Source organism: Mesoplodon densirostris, chromosome 15 (genome assembly GCF_025265405.1).
Source record: "Mesoplodon densirostris isolate mMesDen1 chromosome 15, mMesDen1 primary haplotype, whole genome shotgun sequence".
Classification (NCBI taxonomy): Eukaryota; Metazoa; Chordata; class Mammalia; order Artiodactyla; family Ziphiidae; genus Mesoplodon; species Mesoplodon densirostris.
The window spans coordinates 897,351-916,624 of NC_082675.1; the positions used below are offsets into that span (position 1 = coordinate 897,351).

General features: G+C 55.7%; 1 protein-coding gene across 1 annotated transcript in view; it reads left to right on the top strand.

The window, feature by feature from the left end:
* Positions 1-256: 256 nt before the first annotated feature.
* GALNT9 (polypeptide N-acetylgalactosaminyltransferase 9) overlaps positions 257-19,274 on the top strand; it is a 94,338-nt gene continuing 75,320 nt past the window's right edge. Inside the window, exon 1 of the mRNA XM_060118483.1 lies at positions 257-497. Within this exon, the coding sequence (XP_059974466.1) occupies positions 257-497 (241 nt within the window). The remainder of the gene's footprint in view (positions 498-19,274) is intronic.

Genomic DNA, 19,274 nt, shown 5'->3' on the forward strand with positions numbered 1-19,274 from the left:
CCGCGGCCCCGCGCAGCCCCTGCGCGTGGGGAACCCGGGAGGCGGAGGGGCGTGCTGAGCCGGCGCGGGCGGTGCTGAAGGGACAGCTCCCGGGGACGGGCGGCAGAGCGCGCGGCGGGTCCGCAGCCCCCCAGCCCGCGGCAAGCCGGGCTGGCTCATGGTCCCCGAAGCAGCGGGCCAGACGGAGGCTCCTGCGGCCGCCGGGCCCACGGGGATGCCCCGCGGGTGAGGCAGCCCCCAGCTTCCAGCCGCGTTCATGGCGGTGGCCAGGAAGATCAAAACTTTGCTGACGGTCAACATCCTGGTGTTCGTGGGCATCATCCTCTTCTCGGTGTACTGCCGCCTGCAGGACCGCTCAGAGGGGCCGGTGCAGGTCGTGCGCAGCGCCGACCGCCGGGTGCGCAGCCGGCACGCCACGGTGGGCGCGCTGGCGGAGCGCGAGGCCATTCTGCAACGCCTCGACCACCTGGAGGAGGTGGTCTACACCCAGCTGAACGGTGAGCCGAGCCAGCGCCGCGCTCGGGACAGGGGCGCTGGGCAGGGGGGAAGCGTCCCCGTGCTTGGGACGCTGCACTGCGCCCGACCGCTAGACCCTCCGAGGACCCCAGGAGCCCTATGGCCAACCAGGGCTGGGATCGAACTCCTGTTTCTTGGGAGGGAATTAGGCAGGAGGCCGATAGCGATGAAGCTTCCGTGTGGCAGAGGGCACTGGCCTGCTTGGCCACTCACGCATTCACTCGCCCAGTGGACCCTTGAGTACTGCCCGCCCCCCAGCACACATGAGGGGAATCCGCCTTGTCCCCCGAGGGGATGTGAGAGAACTTCTAGAGGTTGTAGGACCTGCGTTAAGAGCAGGCGGTGCCCAGGACAAGAGCTGTGATGCCCCGGGAGATGTGGAGCATCGGGGCTTAGTCCGGACTCACTCCCATCCCTCGGGGAGGAAGTGCAGAGAGGTGGGGTGGTGACAGTGCCCTTCAGAGGTGTCCTTTAAATGTTGGTGGAGAAAGGTACCCCCGGCCACTGGGCCCGTTCAGCCCCCTGTCCTGGGGATGTTCGGGGCTCACTCCACAAAGAGTCGTGGGCCACGTCTGAGGCCGTGAGCCTGTGGCTCATGGATGAAGAGACTCCAGGGCCTAGCAGGGGCTTGGCAGGTGTTAGTTACCTAGATGGACCCTGGAGTCCTTGGGAGCTTCTACAGGAAGCCCAGCTCCTGGAGGTGGGCTCCTTGTTTCATCCCAAGCAGGTGTGGGTCACCCTGAGAGTCAGAGTGGGAGCCAAGGAGGGTGAGGGCCAATGTGCAGCCGGGGGTGAGGGGAAGGGGGGAGGAGTACTTTTCCATTTGGGGATGCAGCGGAGCAGAAGAAAGCGACTGCTCCCCCCTCGGTTCACTCGGTGCCGAGGTACAAGGGGGAAGGAGGCAAGTTTGTGCTTACCTCATTCGTGGGCTCCCCTCTGTCCTGTGCTATTCTGGTTTCTGCATCAGCAGACCCAGCAACACCCCTCAGGCAGCATCAGTAACAGCTCCAGCAGGAGCTGTCTGGGAGCCAGCTTGCACAGGCAGGGCCTGTTCTGCATGTCGCCCCCCACCCCCACCGATGTGAGGGTCATCTCAGGATTTTCTTCTGGAGGCCCAGCCGGCCTCGGAGCAGCGGCTCTGAACCTGAGGCTTGGTGACGCCCAGGAGGCAGGAGTTGTCTGCAGCCTTGCCCACCTGCTCAGGGAAGGCAGAGCATCCTCTGACTTCCCAAGCACCTTCTCACCACCCCCGAACTCCTGATTTTTCTCTGGAGGTGCTTGTGCTGGGCTCCGTGGCTTTTCTGATCTCTCCTGCTCAGCTGAAGCCACAAAGGGAGAAAAGTTTGGTTCAACTGCCACTTGACCATTCCGGCAGTGATTCATCTCCGGGAAGGCGGCGTGCCCCAGTAATAGCACACAGCTTTATTGAAGTGTACTTGCCAGGGTGTTATGGTCTGTTTTATGGGGAAATCAGAGGATTATATAAAAACACTGGCAGCGCGTCGGGCTGTGTCACATCATGACGGCCAGCCCAGCACCGAGAGCCGTTCTCCCCACCCTTCAGGGTGAGAAGGGACCAGGATTCTTGGAGGCAGAAAAAGCCAAGACCTTCGACCGACTGTCCCGACACTGATGGGAGATGGTGAAGGGCTTCGGGAAAGTGGACTGTTATCCCCAGCCCCGCCCCAGCCTCTCCCTCTCCTGTCTCCCGGCTCCTCCCTCCTTCCTCTCTCCCTTCCCCTCGCTCTCCTCTTCCCCCTCCTCCCACCCTTTCTCCTCTCTTCTTTTTAAAGTCTTTCCTCCCTCTTCCCTTCAGCAAACCTCTTCCTCCTCCTCCTTCTCCTTTCTCTACCCACCCCTTCCTCCTGCTGTCTGTCCCTGTGTCCCCTCCCCCCAACGCCACTCTCTTTGATGAGTCCATCTTGCATCCCTCTCTTAGGCCATAGCATCTTACCCAGGGGTCATTCAGTATTTGTTCCTGGAAATGACAAGAGAGCCCCACTCTAGCACTCATCCCAGGTCGGTCCCTAAGGATAGGACAGTGCAGGAGTGGGGTTGACCGTTGTTCACAAGAAGCTGTGTGAAAGCCGTGCTCACCCCTTCAAACTGGCACCAATTCCTGTGTTAAAGGATGTTGAAGAACGGCAAAGAATGCTTCCTGGAAGAGGCGAGCCGCTGCCCTTTGCACTAGAGTCTGTTGTGTTTTAGATCCAAGAAATATGAAATGGATTCCTGGCGTTTCTAGTCGACACGAATTCAGCTGAGTTTAGAAAGGAGAGGGAGAAACCCAAACAAAATTGATTTATGGCTTATATTTCCTTTGCTTTGACTGCTTTCTAGAAATACCTCTCCTGGCTTGAAAGAGCTGGTGGGAAGGAAAGGCTGTCCCTGGGAGCAGGACCCAGAGGCAGGGTATTCTCCCCATCTCTCCCCACACCCTTTCTTTAGCTGGTCCAGTGACCTTTACTCGAGATGTCTTCTTGACCTCAGTAAAGGCTTATTAAGTGGTGAGTGTAGATTCACATTCACAGGCCCTGGGGGAAAATATTCTTTAAGGAAATGTAGTGTAGTCACATCCTGTATGTACACGAGAGTTCGCTTCTAAATTCAGTGCTCAAGGCAAGAAAAAAATGTTTATAGACAAAAATCATCCTTCTGAATATCTTAAGCTGCACATAAAATACATTATCCCTGGTTCCGTTGCCTGCAACTGGCACAGTGAGTCTTTCGAAAGTGGAATTGGAGAACCTCTAAGCTCAGTGAGAAGGGAAAGAGAGTCCCATTCAGTTGATCGTACGTTCAAGCCCTTCTGCCTTCTTATGACCCCTTAGGAGCAGAGGCTGAATGCAAGCTGGGGATGGGATGGGAGGGTTTCCATTTGGGTGGGTTGGTTGGTTTTTAAAATTCAGACACATGTGCGTTAATTCCCTCTAACCAGACCCACCCCAGCCCAAGTGCTTTACAGTCAGAGGTCAAAGCCATTACAGTCAGAAGTCAAAGCCATGGGCCCATTGTACAGATGGAAAAGCTGAGGGCCAGTGAGACAGAAGGACTTGCCCCAGGTTGTTTAGAAAGTTGGTGGTGGCAGCTGCTAAAAGCATACTTGCTTCAGAATGATCTACATTTCTGCACTTATTAAAAGTTCAAGTTAAAATAGCAGAAGGTCCAATTGTGGTCTATCGGGCAAGGGCCTTGGGCATCTCAGGTGCAGGCCCCCTCCCGCCAGCCCTGCCAACGCCACTTCCCCTCCATTGGGAAGAGGTACTTGCTGCCCCTGCTCTCTCTCAAACGAAAGACATTCACAGAAGCCTGGTACTGTTTTACCATATTTGTGCACGACACCTGTTCTGCTATTCATCTCAGGGTGGGGATTTTTGTCTGTTTTCTTCACAACTCTAAATGCCAAGGGTCTAGGGAGGTACCTTGCATATAGTTACTGCTCTATAAATATCTGTTGGATGAGCGAGTGAGCGGATCTTTCTCTAAACAATTGATTGTTTTTGTTTAGAATAAATTTATTTTAAAAGACAATTGCAAATCACCACTGTACCCATAAGCAGGAGGGGACTATGTGAATGAACGCAATGGAAACAAAATCATGCTCTTTAATTCCAGCGTGACGCAGCTGTCACCGGAGGCTCTGAGCCAGAAGCCTGCCCTCTCTTTGTTAAAAGGGAGATTCTCAAGTATGGGGGATATATTGGCATGAAACCAAGACTTTCTCCTTGAAGAAATCGGGAGATTGAGACAGACTTTAAAAGGGGATAAGTCGCAGGGCGTGCGTCAATGCTGTTTAACACTGTGTTCATTTTCTGCCAACAATCCTGTCCTGCGTGCCGGTCCTGCCAGGGTTCCGACCCCACACTTTGGGAAGCCCGGGTCTGCATGAGAGCAGTGGAGGGGATGGTACGGGGGGTGCGGGCATGGAGGAAGGGCTGGGAAGAGTGGGGAGCTGGGCTGTCATGTTGCCAAGGGGCGTGTGTCCCCGAGGCTGCCTCCGCTGCAGCGGGGCCCAGGTTTCAGATCGGGAAGCTGAAATCCTACCAAGAGTCTGAGCACCATGAGTTTTAATAATCGAAGCTTATAGGACCTGGGACCAGGAGGCCCCCTGGGGAAGGTGAGAAGCAGAAGGGTGGAGGGAATGCATTTACCTTGGACCCTCGGGCCACAGAGGGAACAAGTATCTCCTCGTGCAGCCGTCCTCCCCGTGCTGTGGTGCTTGCTTTGGCAGTAGGCAGATGTCACAGCTGAGAAGCTGAATTTGGGGAGGCGTCCAAGGTTTCCCCACCTGCGACGGGGATTCAGACGTCACACTAGAGCACAGGCCACATGAGGACAGCGAGTGCCTCAAGCTCTGGCACCGGGAGGTTGCCTCATCAGTACCGTTTACGTGACAAAAGTATGAATGACACGCTTGGGTGGAGCCTGCAGGAGAGCCTCGTGGAGAAGGGGCTGGGTGGGAGTCTGAGGAGCGCATGGAAGGTTCTTGAGGCCTGAGAGGGGCTGGCCGCCCCACTGGACCACCCCTTGCCTCCGTGGCACTCCTGTCCTAGCCCTCCCACCCCTGAGAGCCGGCTTCTCAAGAGGGGTTTCCAAGCCCCTTCTGTGCATGAGCAGCTCCATTTTGAAGACCATATTCCACCTGTAGGGCATGTGCATTTCATCAGAAAGCTTTCCCTAGTCACTGTGAGTTTTAATTCCAGAAGTAGCTCCCCGCTGGTTCTGGGGCCTTTCCAGCTTGAGTTCATCTATCTCCATGCGCCTTGAATCTACTTTATGAGTTAAACTGTCCTGCGTTGCCAATCCCAACAGTCCAAGCCACCGTGGCTGAAAGAATAGCTGCCGTTCGCTCGGGATTTAATCACGGGTCCTGGCAGGTCTTGCTTCAAAATGGCAGCATTTAATTGGTTGGCCGTTTCCCACCCACCCACCGCCGGGTCATTAATTGAGTGGCCTTATCCCCCTGCATCCGTCTCACACCTCCCCCACTGTTGTTGATTTACTACAGAAAGTGAGAAGGTAGTCGGTGCTCCCAACAGGAGCCCAGGCCTCACACAGCCTCGGCCGGCGGGGTGTTTGACAAGAATCACCTTTTCCCTTCTCCTCCGCTGGAGCTGCCTGCAATTACATTTCACTCACCCTGAGAAGATTAAGAGCATGTTGGTTTTGCTTTTTTTCCTCTTCTTTGCCTGTGATCCTCTGCCTGCTGGTCTGGCTCTGACCCCAACTGGCCACACTGGTGAGTAAGAACAACCGAGGCCACTTCCGGTCACAGAGGTTAGTGCTGTGCAGACCTGGGTCTTGGCATTTTCAGGGGACGAGAGGCAGGCATGCTTCACCCTGAGATAAACACACCTCACGTAATTCCCTTGGGAGGAGCGGACCTCACCCGGGCTGGCTCTATCCGCAGACTTCTGTCTGCAGATCCAGTGGGGCCGCGCTTCTAGGAATAATTCATGCACGCGCTGATCCCCGCCTCGGGAGTGTGCTGGGGCTAAGTGATTGCATTTACAATTCAGCTCAGCCATCTGCATATTTCAAAGTTTCGGCACTATATTCTGAAAGGACAGCTTATCCTTCATTGGCTGGAAACTCGACAAAAAAAAGTCTCTATCCGTTTCCATATCCGATGTCCCACTGAGGACATTCCCAGATGGGGTCCAGGTCTTGGAACAGCTTCTTGGTCAGCTTCTCTGTTCTGCTCTCAAAAAGCACAGGTACCCTTGAAGGGAGGTTGGCCAGGTGTCAAAGGAGGGAGGGGCAAGGCCGATTCACGGGAGCGGGGTCCTCGGAAACCCCCCTGCAGGAAGCTCTCCCTCTCTGGAATGATGGAAAATCTTTTTTTTTTTTTTTTCGGTACACGGGCCTCTCACTGTTGTGGCCTCTCCCGTTGCGGAGCACAGGCTCCAGACGCGCAGGCTCAGCGGCCATGGCTCACAGGCCCAGCCGCTCTGTGGCATGCGGCATGTGGCATCCTCCCGGACCGGGGCACGAACCCGTGTCCCCTGCATCGGCAGGCGGACCCCCAACCACTGCGCCACCAGGGAAGCCCAATGGGAAATCTTTTATCCATGTATTGTTCACTCCTCACGTGTTCCTGATGCTGAGTCAGGAGTGACTGAGGCACAGGTTCCTGCCTCTCGGGGCTGACGTCCCAGGGGGGACGTAGTGGTGGGATTTGGAGCCCTGCACGCTGGCGCCAGAGTCCTTGCCCTGGACCACCTCCCTGGGGACAGACTGGGAAAACATCAGCCTGGTCAGCTCGGTGGTGAGGGCTTATGCCTCCGGCTAGAGAGAAAAGAACTGCTTGTACTTTTAGCAGAATAGTCCAGTCAAAGCCAGCTCTGGGTGCAGCCTGCATCTGAAACCCAGCAAGCCTTGATTTTATTTCAGAGAAAGAAAGTAACAGAAAGTGCCTGGGTTATGCAAGGGACTATTTTCACACTATGTGAACAGACTGTGGAAAATGTGTTAATATTCCATGTGCTTGAGCTCTTAGCAGTGGACGCAGGGAAGGAAAAAAGCTTATCTTCCTTGGTGGGGCAGAGCTTTGCAGCTAAAATGTGGCTGCAGAGCCAGACCACCTGGGTAAGCAGCCCTGCTCCCTGCAGCCTTGGGCAGTTTCCTTCACAGCCTTGCTCTCAGTTTCTTCACCTGTAAAATGGGATGAAATACTAATTATCTCTCAGTATCACTGTGAGAAGTGAGGGAAGCATGTGAGCTCTTGGGCGATGCCTGGCACGTGGGTCTTGCTCAGCCGACTTGGCTGAGAGCTCCAGCTCTCCTTCCGCTTGTCCACCGTCCCCTGACCTTCCCCCCACCGACTCCACCAGCCCTGTGGTTCCCTTTCTGATGCAGCCCCACCCCTGCAGAAAAACGCATGGCCCCCAGGCATCCACGGGAAGTTGGGGAGTGGGGATCAGGGAGGTGGATTCATCCAGTTCACACTTTATTCACAGAACCAACGCTGGCTGTTGTGCAGAGCACAGGACAGGGTGCCCAAAGCTCAGAGCCTGGGTGCCTTCCTCTGAGAGTTTACAGCCAGGTAGGGGGGAGGCAACTGCCTGGCGTTCTCTGTTCTCTAAGGCAGTGAGTGTGAGTGACAAGAAAGAGCTTTGTGTTGCTGGGCTGTGTTGAAGGTCAGGAGGGTTTCCTGGAAGGAGAGGAGTTTGGAGCTGCACACTGGAGTTGGATAGATGACCCAAACCCCAACTGGGAGACCGTGGCAGGTCAGTTCCCCTCGCTGAGCCACGGTTTTCCCATCTGTGAAATGGGGAGGGTGATCATCCTTCCATGAAAGGATTTTTTTTTTTTTTGCAGTACTCAGGCCTCTCACTGTTGTGGCCTCTCCCGTTGCGGAGCACAGGCTCCAGACGCGCAGGCTCAGTGGCCGTGGCTCATGGGCCCAGCCGCTCTGCGGCATGTGGGATCTTCCCAGACCGGGGCACGAACCCGTGTCCCCTGCATCGGCAGGCGGACTCTCAACCACTGCGCCACCAGGGAAGCCCCATGAAAGGATTTTGAGGTGATTAGACAAGATGATACATGTGAAAGTGCCTGACACATAATAGGTCCTCAGAAATGTGAACAAAGACAATGGAAGGAAAAAAATTGAAATGAGGCAGAATTTGGACAGATGGCTAGCATGATGCCTGACACATAATAGTTTCTCAATAAATGTTTGTTCACTGGATGGGTGGATGGATTTATAGTTGGGGGGAGGGAGGGAGGATGTTTGAGTGGACAGGGGGATGGGTGGGGAGGTGGATGGATGATGGATGAATGAATATGGGAGGAGGACAGGGGGCCAGGAAGGCGGGGGCCCCGCGCACCCTCGTGGAGGTGAACAGCTGGCCTGGCGCAGGTGTGAGGAGGACAGCCTCGTATCCAGCGTGGCGCTGGTGTAAGGGCGGCCCCGCCCTGTGGCACAGTCAAAGAGCGCTAGGCACTGCCCGGGGCTGCAGGAAGCCCTCGCTGCCCCCGCGAACAGGGCTGTGAGGCACGTGCTCCCTCCCGGGCTGCAGATATCAGAGCAGCTGGGAGTGAGTGTGTCCGGAGAGCTACCCAGAGAAAATTCACGCGGTTCTGAGACCTGTGGAAGTCACACTGCCAAGCTCTAGGCCTCCATCTCCTCGCTTCCAAGGTCCCTCCGCTGCTGGAAGGGCTGGCATCTCTGTTCCTGACCTGGTGGCCTTTGGGGTCAGAAGGACCCAAGAAGCAGGGACCTGCTGGTCCTCACTCAGGGCCACTTAGAGCAGGTATCTTCACGCTGCACCCCACCTCCCTCCGGAAAGGCAGCTCTTCCGGGCCCAGGACTCTGCCCCCGACCTGGGGCCCTGCGGCTGGAAGGGCCTCTGGGGATTAGAGGGAACCCCCTCGGGCCGGTGGGTACCACAGGTCCCCAGCCCTTTTCCTGGTCTCACTTCATCCCAGCTCTAGCGAGGAGCCAGGAGGCCACAGAGCTGTGTTCAGTGAACTTGGAGCCGTCGAGGGCGATTCTGAGGGTGGGTTGGGGACAGGCACTGCCGGTCTGATCTGTCCTGACTCAGCAACCAGCCCTGCTCACAGCGGTCCTGCAGATTGGAGCCTGCAGACCGTCCCCCAGCAGGAGCTGGTCTGCCTACTGTAGCCTCGCCCAGCCATGCGTTCCCTCCTCCGCCCAAGCCACGTAACTGTGGTCGCCGTACCTGCCCACGTCTGGCTGCCCCTGCAGCACTCTGCCCTCGGGTCTTCCCGAACGCCCTTGACAGTGGGCCCATGACTCTCCTGTCTTGGTGGGAGTGGCTGGGATGCTAAACGTGGGTGAGAGAAACCCAGACGGCAGGGAAATGCGAATAGCCCCTGTGTCAGGAGACATTCGACTGTGTGTTGCCAGAAGGACAGATAACACAAGCACCTGTCGTCCTGAGCACCACATGCACCATCTCGTTCAACCCCACAGCAGCCCTGGGATGGGGGCACTGCCCCCTTCACCCCAGTGGAGGCACACAAAGGCTGAGCGTTTCGCCTGAAGTTAGGACGTGGGTGAAGGTGGGGTTTGAAGTTTGGTGGCTTGGCTCCAGCCCCCAACTCAAACACATTCCAGCTTTATTTAGGGTGGGCGGGGGAGGGGTTGGACCAGGAGCAAAATGAGACATCGGACTCGGCCCCGGCCTGCTCTGGGTGCTGGGGAGCCCAGCACCACAGCCGTCCAGCTGGCTCAGATTTGAGGGCATGTGAGTGGCTGATACACATTTAGAGAAGCCCTTGACTTGAGACTTCCTAGTTGATGCTAGAGCGGATGAAGGCTTTGGGGGTTGTTGGGAAGGAGTGAGTGTATTTTGCATGAGAGAAGGACATGAATTTGGGGGGCCAGTGGTGGAATGCAATGGACTAAATGCAATGGAAGTTGAGACTTCCTAGTTGATGCTAGAGCGGATGAAGGCTTTGGGGGTTGTTGGGAAGGAGTGAGTGTATTTTGCATGAGAGAAGGACATGAATTTGGGGGGCCAGTGGTGGAATGCAATGAACTAAATGTCTGTGTCCCCCAAATTCTTATGTTGGAGCGCTAATCCCAGTGGGCTGGTGTTAGGAGGTGGGGCCTCTGGGATGTGGTTAGGGGGAGGTGAGGTCATAAGCGTGGCCCCCATGATGGGATTAGTGGCCTCATAAGAAAAGGAGGTCGGGGATCTCATTCTCTCTGCGTGCACACACCGAGGAAGGACCTCTGAGGACATAGCAGGGAGGCTGCCATCTGCAAGGCAGGGAGAGGGTTCTCATCAGGAACCAAATTGCTGCCTTGAGCTGGACTTCCAGCCTCCAGAACCGTGAGAAACAGATGTGTGCTGTTAGGCCCCCTGTCGGTGGTACTTGTTACGAAGCCCAAGCTGACTGAGCGGGGGGGCACCGTGCCGCGGGGCGCGCTGCATCTTCAGGGTCGGCGCGAGCTCTTAGGCTTGTCCATCCTTCTTTGTCTGGAAACACACTCTCCAGACGGAGCTTGGGGGCAACACCCCGGCTCCAGTTCCGTTTCCTTCGGTGGGCGCCCTGCAGTGGCCCATTCATTCATGCATGTGTGCCTTCATTCATTCATTCCTAAGCACCTACTATGCACAAGGTCCTGGGGCTCTGGCCTGAGCAAGGCAGGCAGCCCCTGCCCCGGGATGTCAGCAGCTAGGCCCAGGGCGGGGCCGGGCCCTCTGTACCCACCCAGTGGGGCTATGGGGACAGAGCCAGCCTCACTCTCTGGGCTGCCCAGACTCTCGGCTCCCTGGGGACCTGAGTGGGGGCTCTGAGGTCTCCTCCTGCCTGTGACCCCCAGAGCGGGGCTGGCCCACGGGACAAGCATTTCACGGGAGATTCTGCCGTCGGGAGCAGAGCCCGATGCGGTGGGCGTGGGGAAGTTCGGGCCCCAGCCACCCTGACATCCTCGGGCAGCTTCGCTCAGAGCCAGGTCACCACTGAAGGGACAGGACGCCCAAATGTCCCCCGTGCCCACTCCCCAGCAGTGACCAGGCCCAAATTTGGGGCAGGTTGGCACAAGAGCTGGCCGAGGGACATGCCATGGCCTACGTGCTTTACAAAGTGAAAGAGCTAGGAACGCATTTCGCCAGGTATTTCCAGTCATCCCTTATCTCCCAGGCTTCGGCCCCATAAATATTCATATTAGTTGAACATGAGTATTATATATGAAGATTTATCAAATACTATGTTAGTCTCACTGAGAATATACTTTACAGGTATTGCCGTGTCCTGCAAAATATTCATGACTTCGTAGTTTCAGGGCAGTCCGTCCTCCCACTATTGACAATGTGTTATTGGTTTGGGTCCCCAGGGCATCTTAAAAGACCTGTCTGTGATGGACTTAGCCGTTGTGTTTGGAGAGAGTGGCCACAACTGAAGCTGGGAGGGACGCTATCTTTGAAGGCGAACCACGGGCTCTCGCTTTAATCTCCGCTTTGTAATCATCCAAATTACTAACCAGGCACGTTAAATCAGCCTAAATCCTCATGGGGAGGAAAAGAGGGAAGCCGGGGCCGCCGGGGCCACCCCTCATCCCCCAACCCCAAGGTCACAGGCACTGGAAGGACACTACCTGGAGCCCGGCAGGTGACGGGCAGGTGACAGGGGATTTCTCCACTGCACACTGTGGAGTCCCACTTGCTGGGTGATGTCAGGAGAGGAGACTGATGGCCTCTTTGATCCGAGGGCAGCGTGAGGACCCACCACCCGGCAGCGCCCGTCTGAAGCCCGTCTCTGTTCTCTCGAGTGTCCTGTTGTGTTTGCTGCGTGCTGGCCATCGTCAGGAAACATGGAGTTGTGGCCTCATTGGAGGCCTGGACGGGTAGGATCTGTATCTGCTCCTCCAGGCTTGGGGTTGGGGGCGGGGGGTGGGTCTCTTCAGTGGAGCCCCTCCCACCCCGTTCAAGGCCTGCCGTTCCCCAGGCCTTAGGGAGGCTGTATACCCCGCACGGGGGTCCGTCTGGCCCTCTGACTTCCTCCCCCCTGTGCCCCCAAGCCCACAGAATTCAGAACATCCTCCGGGGAAAAAGCAAGTCCTGGACTCATCTCCCAGATCTCCACTGCTCTTCACGTTCGTCCCAGTAATTTCTCCCCGTCTTGTCAGATACTTGGTGCTTTTCCACAATTGATTTTGTTACTTTGTTTTAAATCTTAGTGGTTTTAGGGCGGCGGGTCAGTCCGACTGGCCTGGCCTGTCCCTGTGGGGACCCTGCTGACGGAGTCCCCTTCTCTGGGCCCAGGGGTGTGTGTGTCCCCAGGGGTGTCCCAACACCGAGGCCGTACCTCATGGGCCTGTCCAACCCGGTTCCCAGAGGTGTCTTCATTCTGCTTCTTCCTCTCAGATTATCTTGTGACCGGCAGCCTCTCCATTGGGGCTGTTTCCTCTCTCAGAATATTGGCTTAAGTTGCTATGACAGATGGAAATCAGTGATTCAAAGAGAAGCTGGAAGCTTGAAAGCCACGCTTCCTTCCAAGTTGAAAAATCGCAGCCGCCCACATAGCCCAGGTTTCTGTGCTGGAAAGAGTGGGTTGGCCAAGTGTGAAATGACTCTTCTGGGGGAGAGGATGCTCAGGGGGGTGGTCCTCGGGAGCTGGCGGCTCCATCCACGTCCCTGGAAGGCTCTCGGCTCAGGATGAGCGGCCAAGTCCTCCTTGGGTGGGAGGCCACTGGCTGGGGAAGGCGGCTTGGCCTTTCTTGTTGCAGTGTCCTCTTATTCCTAACTTGAACCCCCTTGCCTCTCTGGGTGAAGAATTCAGAGTCCTGACAAAACCCCAACTGACATGACCTAACTGCATTGTGCTTTGTTTTTCTTGTGAACGTGAAATGCCGAGGCTGGTAGATGTCCTCAAGAGCCCAACCCCATTTGAATTGCAACTCCCCCCTTCCTCTTGTGTGGCATTCCACCTCATGGTCACACAATGGCTGCTCCAGCCCCAGACATTGAGTTCCTAGTTCCAGGTAGGAGAAAAGGGGAAGGGCTGTAGATAAAAGGCAAAAAACAGAAACAAACCCCACATATACCAGCTGAGTCTCTGCCCCTTTTAGACACGTTTCCCAGAAATTCCACCCAGCAAATTCCATTTAAATTTTATTGACCAGATCTTGGTCACATGCCACTCCTAGCTGCAAGGTCAGCCCAGGGAGGTGAGCCTTTTAGCTGAATGCATTTCTCTCCAAAACAAATTGAGGCTCTACTAATAAAAAGGATGGAGAGAATAGATGCTGGCCAAGCAACCACAGGGTCTGCAGCTGGCCCTTTTCCTCCTCCTACCCACCCCTCCCTCTCCACCCCCCCCCACCTCCTTCCCTCTCCTAGGAGCTTCCTGGGGCTGCTATAACAAATGACCACAAACGGGGTAGCTTTAAACAACAGGAATTTCTTCTTTTACAGTCCTGGAGGCCAGAAGTGTGAAGTGAACTTGTTGGCAGGCTGATCCCTCCTGGAGGCTCTGAGGACGTCTGTTCCAGGCCTCTCCCCAGCTTCTCGTGCCCCCAGCAATCCTCGGCAGTCCTTGGCTTGTAGACGCCTAATTCCAGTCTCTCTCTCCCTCATCATGTGGCTTCTCCTTCTGTGTCTCTCTAAATTGTAAGGACGCAGGTCGTTGCATTTAAGACCCACCCTCATCCAGATGATCTCATCCAAAGTCCTTACCTTAGTTACATCTGCAAAGACCCTTTTTCCAAATAACGCTACTTTCACAGGTTCCTGCTGGACAACTCCTTTGGGGCCACCATTCAACCCAGCACCCCTCTCTACCCATCTAAACCAGGGGCACACCCTCTCGACCTCCAGGGCACCGTGCAAAACCTGCAGGGAGGGCGAGAGAGCAGAGGCCCTGCCTGGGTCAGGGGTGGAGCTCTCGGCTGCAGCCCATCGCTGCCCTGTGGAGAAGCAGGCCCATGCGGCCAGCATGCCGGATCCTTCCAAAAAGCTGGAGTCAGGCTTCCACGTGAAACCTGCTTGGGCTGATTTCCAAGAGCACCACGTGGGGAAAACACCATGACCCCACAGCGGCACCCCTGGGACTTCATCCCCACTCCAGCCCTGCTGGTTCCTCCTGTTGGCTGCTCCTCTGCAGGGTCCGGACTGTCTGCATTAGCTGAGGGTCAGCGCCCGAGGGTCCTGAGGCATGTCCAGCTGCCGGGCACCTCAGAACCCAGGCACCTGCACTCTAGCCGGCTGCCCTGAGGTTTTGAGGTGCCCAGCAGCTGGAGAATCCCCGGGCCAGGGCTCATCTCCAGAGCACCTGGACTCCAGGGCCAGTGTACCTGGGGCAGCTGCACTCCAGGGCCAGTGTACCTGGGCGCCTGGACTCCAAGGCCAGTGTACCTGGGCGCCTGGACTCCAAGGCCAGTGTACCTGGGCGCCTGGACTCTAGGCCTGGCCCTGCCTCCACCAGCTCATGTGGCTCCTCAGCAGATGCCTTTGCCCCTCCACCCCGCAAACCTCTGGGTCTGACAATCTGTGCTCCCGCCACCCCTGGGGCACCACGGCTCACGTGTGCTGACGGCAGATGAAATGGCTTCGACTGCCCAGCCCAGGGTTACTGGCAAGGGCTGGTGAGAGCGGACCAGCCCAAGACCCCAGCTCTGGGCGCCTCCCCACCTTGGCGGGCAGCTCTCCAGCGAGCGCTCTGCCTGGTCCCCTGCCACATCCTGGGGACGTCAGGGCCCCAGGGAAGAGGAGCGAGGGAGGAATCACCCAGGACATCAGCTTCCCCTGCTGTTACAGCAGCTTTGTCTGTCGAGTTCATTTCCTGGAGCTGCTGTGACAACTCATGTGCTGGGGACTTAACGCCACGCAGATTTGTTCTCTCACAGTTCTGGAGGTCAGGAGCCCAGAATGGGTTTCCCTGGGCTACAGTCGGGCTGTGGGCAGAGCCACGCTCTCTGAAGGCTCCGGGGTGGGGGGGGCTTCTTCCTGCCTTCGCCGCCCGCTGAGCCTCCACGTCACGTGGCTCCCTCTCTGTCTCTGTCAAATCTCCCCCAACCCTCTCCATTCCGGGACACTTGTGATGGCGTTTAGGGCCCTCCTGGGTAACCCGTCTCTCCCCATCTCAGGGGTCTTAACTTAATTCCACCTGCAAAGTCCCGTTTACCATTTAAGGCAATGTGTCCACAGGTTCTGGGGATTAGAACCTGGTATCTTTGGGAGCCATTACTTAGCCCACCACACCGGTCCTGGCTAACTAACAGATAGAGACCCTATTTGTTAGTTAACTTATGCGATTTTTTTCCAAAATATGAATGAGTTGCTGATAGTTAGAGAGATGAATCTGTACTGCTGCTTTCTCTCAAAAGTCTAGAAGATCTGGTGTCTTTGGACCTGTTAGGTCTGGAGCAGTCGTCCCTGCAGGTGGGATGTGTGCACCCACTCGCCGCAGTCCCCACCCCTCCCTATTGCCCTATGACACATGCTGAACGACATTTCCTATTTATCATGAAATGCCATTGTCACTTTTCTCGGGGCACAACAAGAGAAAGCGTCTGGGAAACGGGCTCCAAACTCCTCCCCTCAGCTCCTGAGTCGTCTCCTCAGTTGCACCTTCCTGATGTCCTGCCTTCCGACCCAAAGTCAGTCCCCTGCCCCCCGTGTGAATAGGGTCTCCCACCCGCGCTTGGATAGAGCCATCTCCTCGCCACTGCGTCTTCCAAATTATCTCTTGTAATTAGAGAAGTGTGCTCCCTCAGGTCGTGGGAAAGGAACTTCAAATGATTATTCCATAAAAGCAGAATTGCTGTGGGCGATCGGCGGCCTTTCACATAAGTGCACGATCCCTGCCAGTTACCACAGAGATGATGAATTTGAGACGGTTCACCCAGGCCCTCAAACGGAAGACACTTTACCTCTGGAGAGTCAAACTGTTGCCTCTGAAGCCAAATGCGTTTCACCAGAGGTGTCCCCTCGGGCTCTGGGCAAGAGCAGCAGAGCAGAGAATGTTCTGGAAGCAGTGGGCACCCCGACGGGCACTCCATCAGTAGGAGCACGCTGGGACTTCGGATTTGGAAAGGGCCTTGAGTTGTGCCTGCCCCTCGGAGCCTTGCTTTCCACCCGACCTTGACGACTTGCTTCCTGCAGCTCGGGACCCACCTCTGCCCCCTCCGCCTGGGATCCCAGCTATCTGGGCCCCTGGGAGAGCCACCCACCCACCAGGCCTCTGTGCTGGGGCCTCAGGCTCTATTCTGCCTTGGCCAGCTCAGCTCCTGTTTACCTGGGCTAGGCTGGGCTGGAGTGTACCTGAGTGGGCCCCCCACCCGGGCTGGGATGGAGCACACCTGAACGGGCAGCCTCCCTCTGTGTAGACCAAGATGGCCCTCAAACCCCTTATTCTTGGTGCTCAAGATATCAGAGGAGGGGGCTGTGCCTCCTGGTTATTCATCTTCCGGGGGCACGTGCCCACCGTTGGCCAGTGTCCGGGGGATGAAGTGTCTCATTGGAACCCTGTGGTGGAGAAGACAGGCCACATGGGTGACAGCCATGGAGAGGGCTGGTTCCTGAAAGAACTAGAGAGGGTCTGCTGAGGTCGCGGGGAGAGAGAGGGAGGGAAGGTACTGGGTCATCCGTGTCCACAGGCCGTCTTGCCCGCAGGGAGCCCTCATCCTCTCCCACCTGGACACCGCCGCCAGACCATCAGACAGCACAGGCCCCTCCGAGCCCCCCACCCGATGGTTAGTGTTCCTGCCCCTTCCGTGGGCCCATTTTCTGCAGCTCAAGAAGCTCCCTGGAGGCTCCAGGAGGCTGTATCTGACCCCCAACCCCAAGCTGCGGGGCCAGCTGCCGTGTGTCTTCCCATGAGCGTGGCGGACCTCAGCACACTGGCCTACGATTGCCTGTTTGTGTGACTGTCTCCTGCCCGGACAGTGAGCCCCTTGAGGGCAGGCATTGTGCCTGTTCCCCCGGGTACCTACGCATAGCACCTGGCACAGCTCTTGGCATTTGAGATGCTTCATATATTTTTGATGAATGGTTGAAGGAATAAATGGTACAGCCACAAGATGAGATTTTATGTTTGCAGTCATAAAAAGTTATGCTTACGCAGAATTTTTGTGCCATAAGAAAATGCTTAGGATGTAGTGATAAGACCAGAATGCAGACTTGTATATACATCATGTGTGTTTATTAAACTTAGTTGAAACTATTATATACAATCTTATAAAAATAATATAGAGCACTGAAATACTGATACTGCTTTTCCCTGTGGAGTGGGACCCTGGGTAGTCCTGTGGGCGTGTGTGTGTGTGTGTGTGTGTGTGTGGCTTCAGAATTTTCTGCAATAAGTATTTATGATCTTTTCAATCAGAAGAAATGTACTTTCTAATGAGAAAAGTAAGAACATACATTGCTGGCAACAATATAAAACAAGTCTAAACTTTCTGGAAAGTAATTTGGCACCAAGATCCACAAAAGTATTTCATCCTCGACCCAGTAGTTCAGTATCTGAAATAAGGAAACAAAGCTAAATGCATAAAATAAATAAATAAATAAATGTATAAGCGCATAGGAACTGTTAAGTAAATGTTTAAATATCGTGGTGGTTTAAAAGGTGATTATTAATTATAATTATTATCGAGTCACATAAAACAGCGTAGGAGACACTCACAATAACTTGAAGTGTCAGCAAAAGCAGGATGCAGAATTGCCCCTTGGTGCCCCCCCGGCCCCTCCCCAAAGGCAATGCAGAAGCGGGGAGCCAGTGGGCGCTGGGGAAGGCTGCATCATCCGACTCCCACTGAGCTGGAGAAGCTTCCTGAATGCCAGTTGGCAGCTCATCTTTTGAGAGAGATGTGAGGCCCCTGTGGGTGTGCAGAGAGGTTCCATAGATCTCCTGACCAGGGCTCGTATTCAGTCTGGGTGCTGTGATATGGCTGCACCTGTTATCCACCGTTACCTGGTCGGTCCTCATGCCATGCTGACTGTGGGTGTTCCCAGCACCATCCCTGCCTCTAGCCTTGACTGGCATTCCCCCCCCCTACCCACAGAGGGAGCCCCTTACCTGCCTGGAGGGGAAGTGTGCAACCAGGAGCCCCGTGGACCCGCAGGTGCTGGGAGAGCCTCCTGTGGCTCATCTGTACTGTGGGCCTGATACTCACCCCAGCGCCCTCCACCTGCCTGGGCAAAATGAAGTCCAGATGTATTTCACTAAAATATTGTCATGAGGTGCATCCTTCCTGCCCAGGGTGGGTATAGTGCAGGACCTTCCTTTCATGAGATGGTAGTCATAGTGACAAGTAATTGTAATTAAAATGTCCTTGATGTCAAAGTGAAAAGCTAGTGACCTCTATGAGTCCCCTCTAAGAAGCTTCTATGAGATGCTTTGAAGTTTACAGCACGTGGCTAAGAGGCTGGGCTCACCACCTCCTAGCTCTGTGGCCATGGCGAGCCTTGGTGGTCTCCTCTGTGAAGTGGGGGGATGAAGGCACCTGGCATAGAAGGGTCCGTAGGGAGTAAAGGAAGCAGGTGTGGGCAGTGCCTGGCACGGGCGGGCCAGTGCAGCAAACGTCAGCTCTGACCTCCAGTCCCAGAACTGCGTTGAGGATGCTGGCTTTTGTTTCTTTTGTCAGAAAAGCTGTCCAACAGAAGTTTCCGAGCTAATGAATGCAAATTTCCCATTGTTCTCAAAATCACGTCTATTCAAGGATGAAATGACGATTTGCGGCACCCTCCGCTGGAGGAGGCGGTGGAGGGTTTCAGACAGGAAAGACAACCCCCTGCTCCTGTTAAGGAAGCCGGGCGCCTCTGGAATCTGCACCCACATCCGCGCAGGTCAGCCTGACGATGGCCTGAGCGTCCATCGGATGTGAGGGATGCTCCACCTTGGCACGTGCAGTGCTCAGGATCCACTGGCTGCAGGTCACGTCCCAGCGGGCGGCGTGAGTGGTGGCTCTGTGTGTTCGTTTCCTGGGGCCACCCTAACAAAGCGCCACACGCGGATGCCTGAAACAAGAGTCATTCGTTCCCTCACGGTTCTGGAGGCCAGCAACCTACAGCCAATGCGTGTGCAGGGCCGCGCTCCCTCTGGAGGCTCCAGGGGAGGGTCCTTCCTGCCTCTTCCAGCTCCTGGTGCCCCCAGGTGTCCTGCGCTCGTGGCCGCCTCTGTGGTCTCATGGCCATCTTCTCTGTGTGTGTCTGTGTCCAAAATTCCTTCTTTTAAGGGGCTCAAGTCATTGGGTTAGAACCCACCCCAATTCAGGATGCCCTCATTGTAACTGACTACATCTGTAAAGGCCTATATCCAAATACGTTTGCACCCACGGG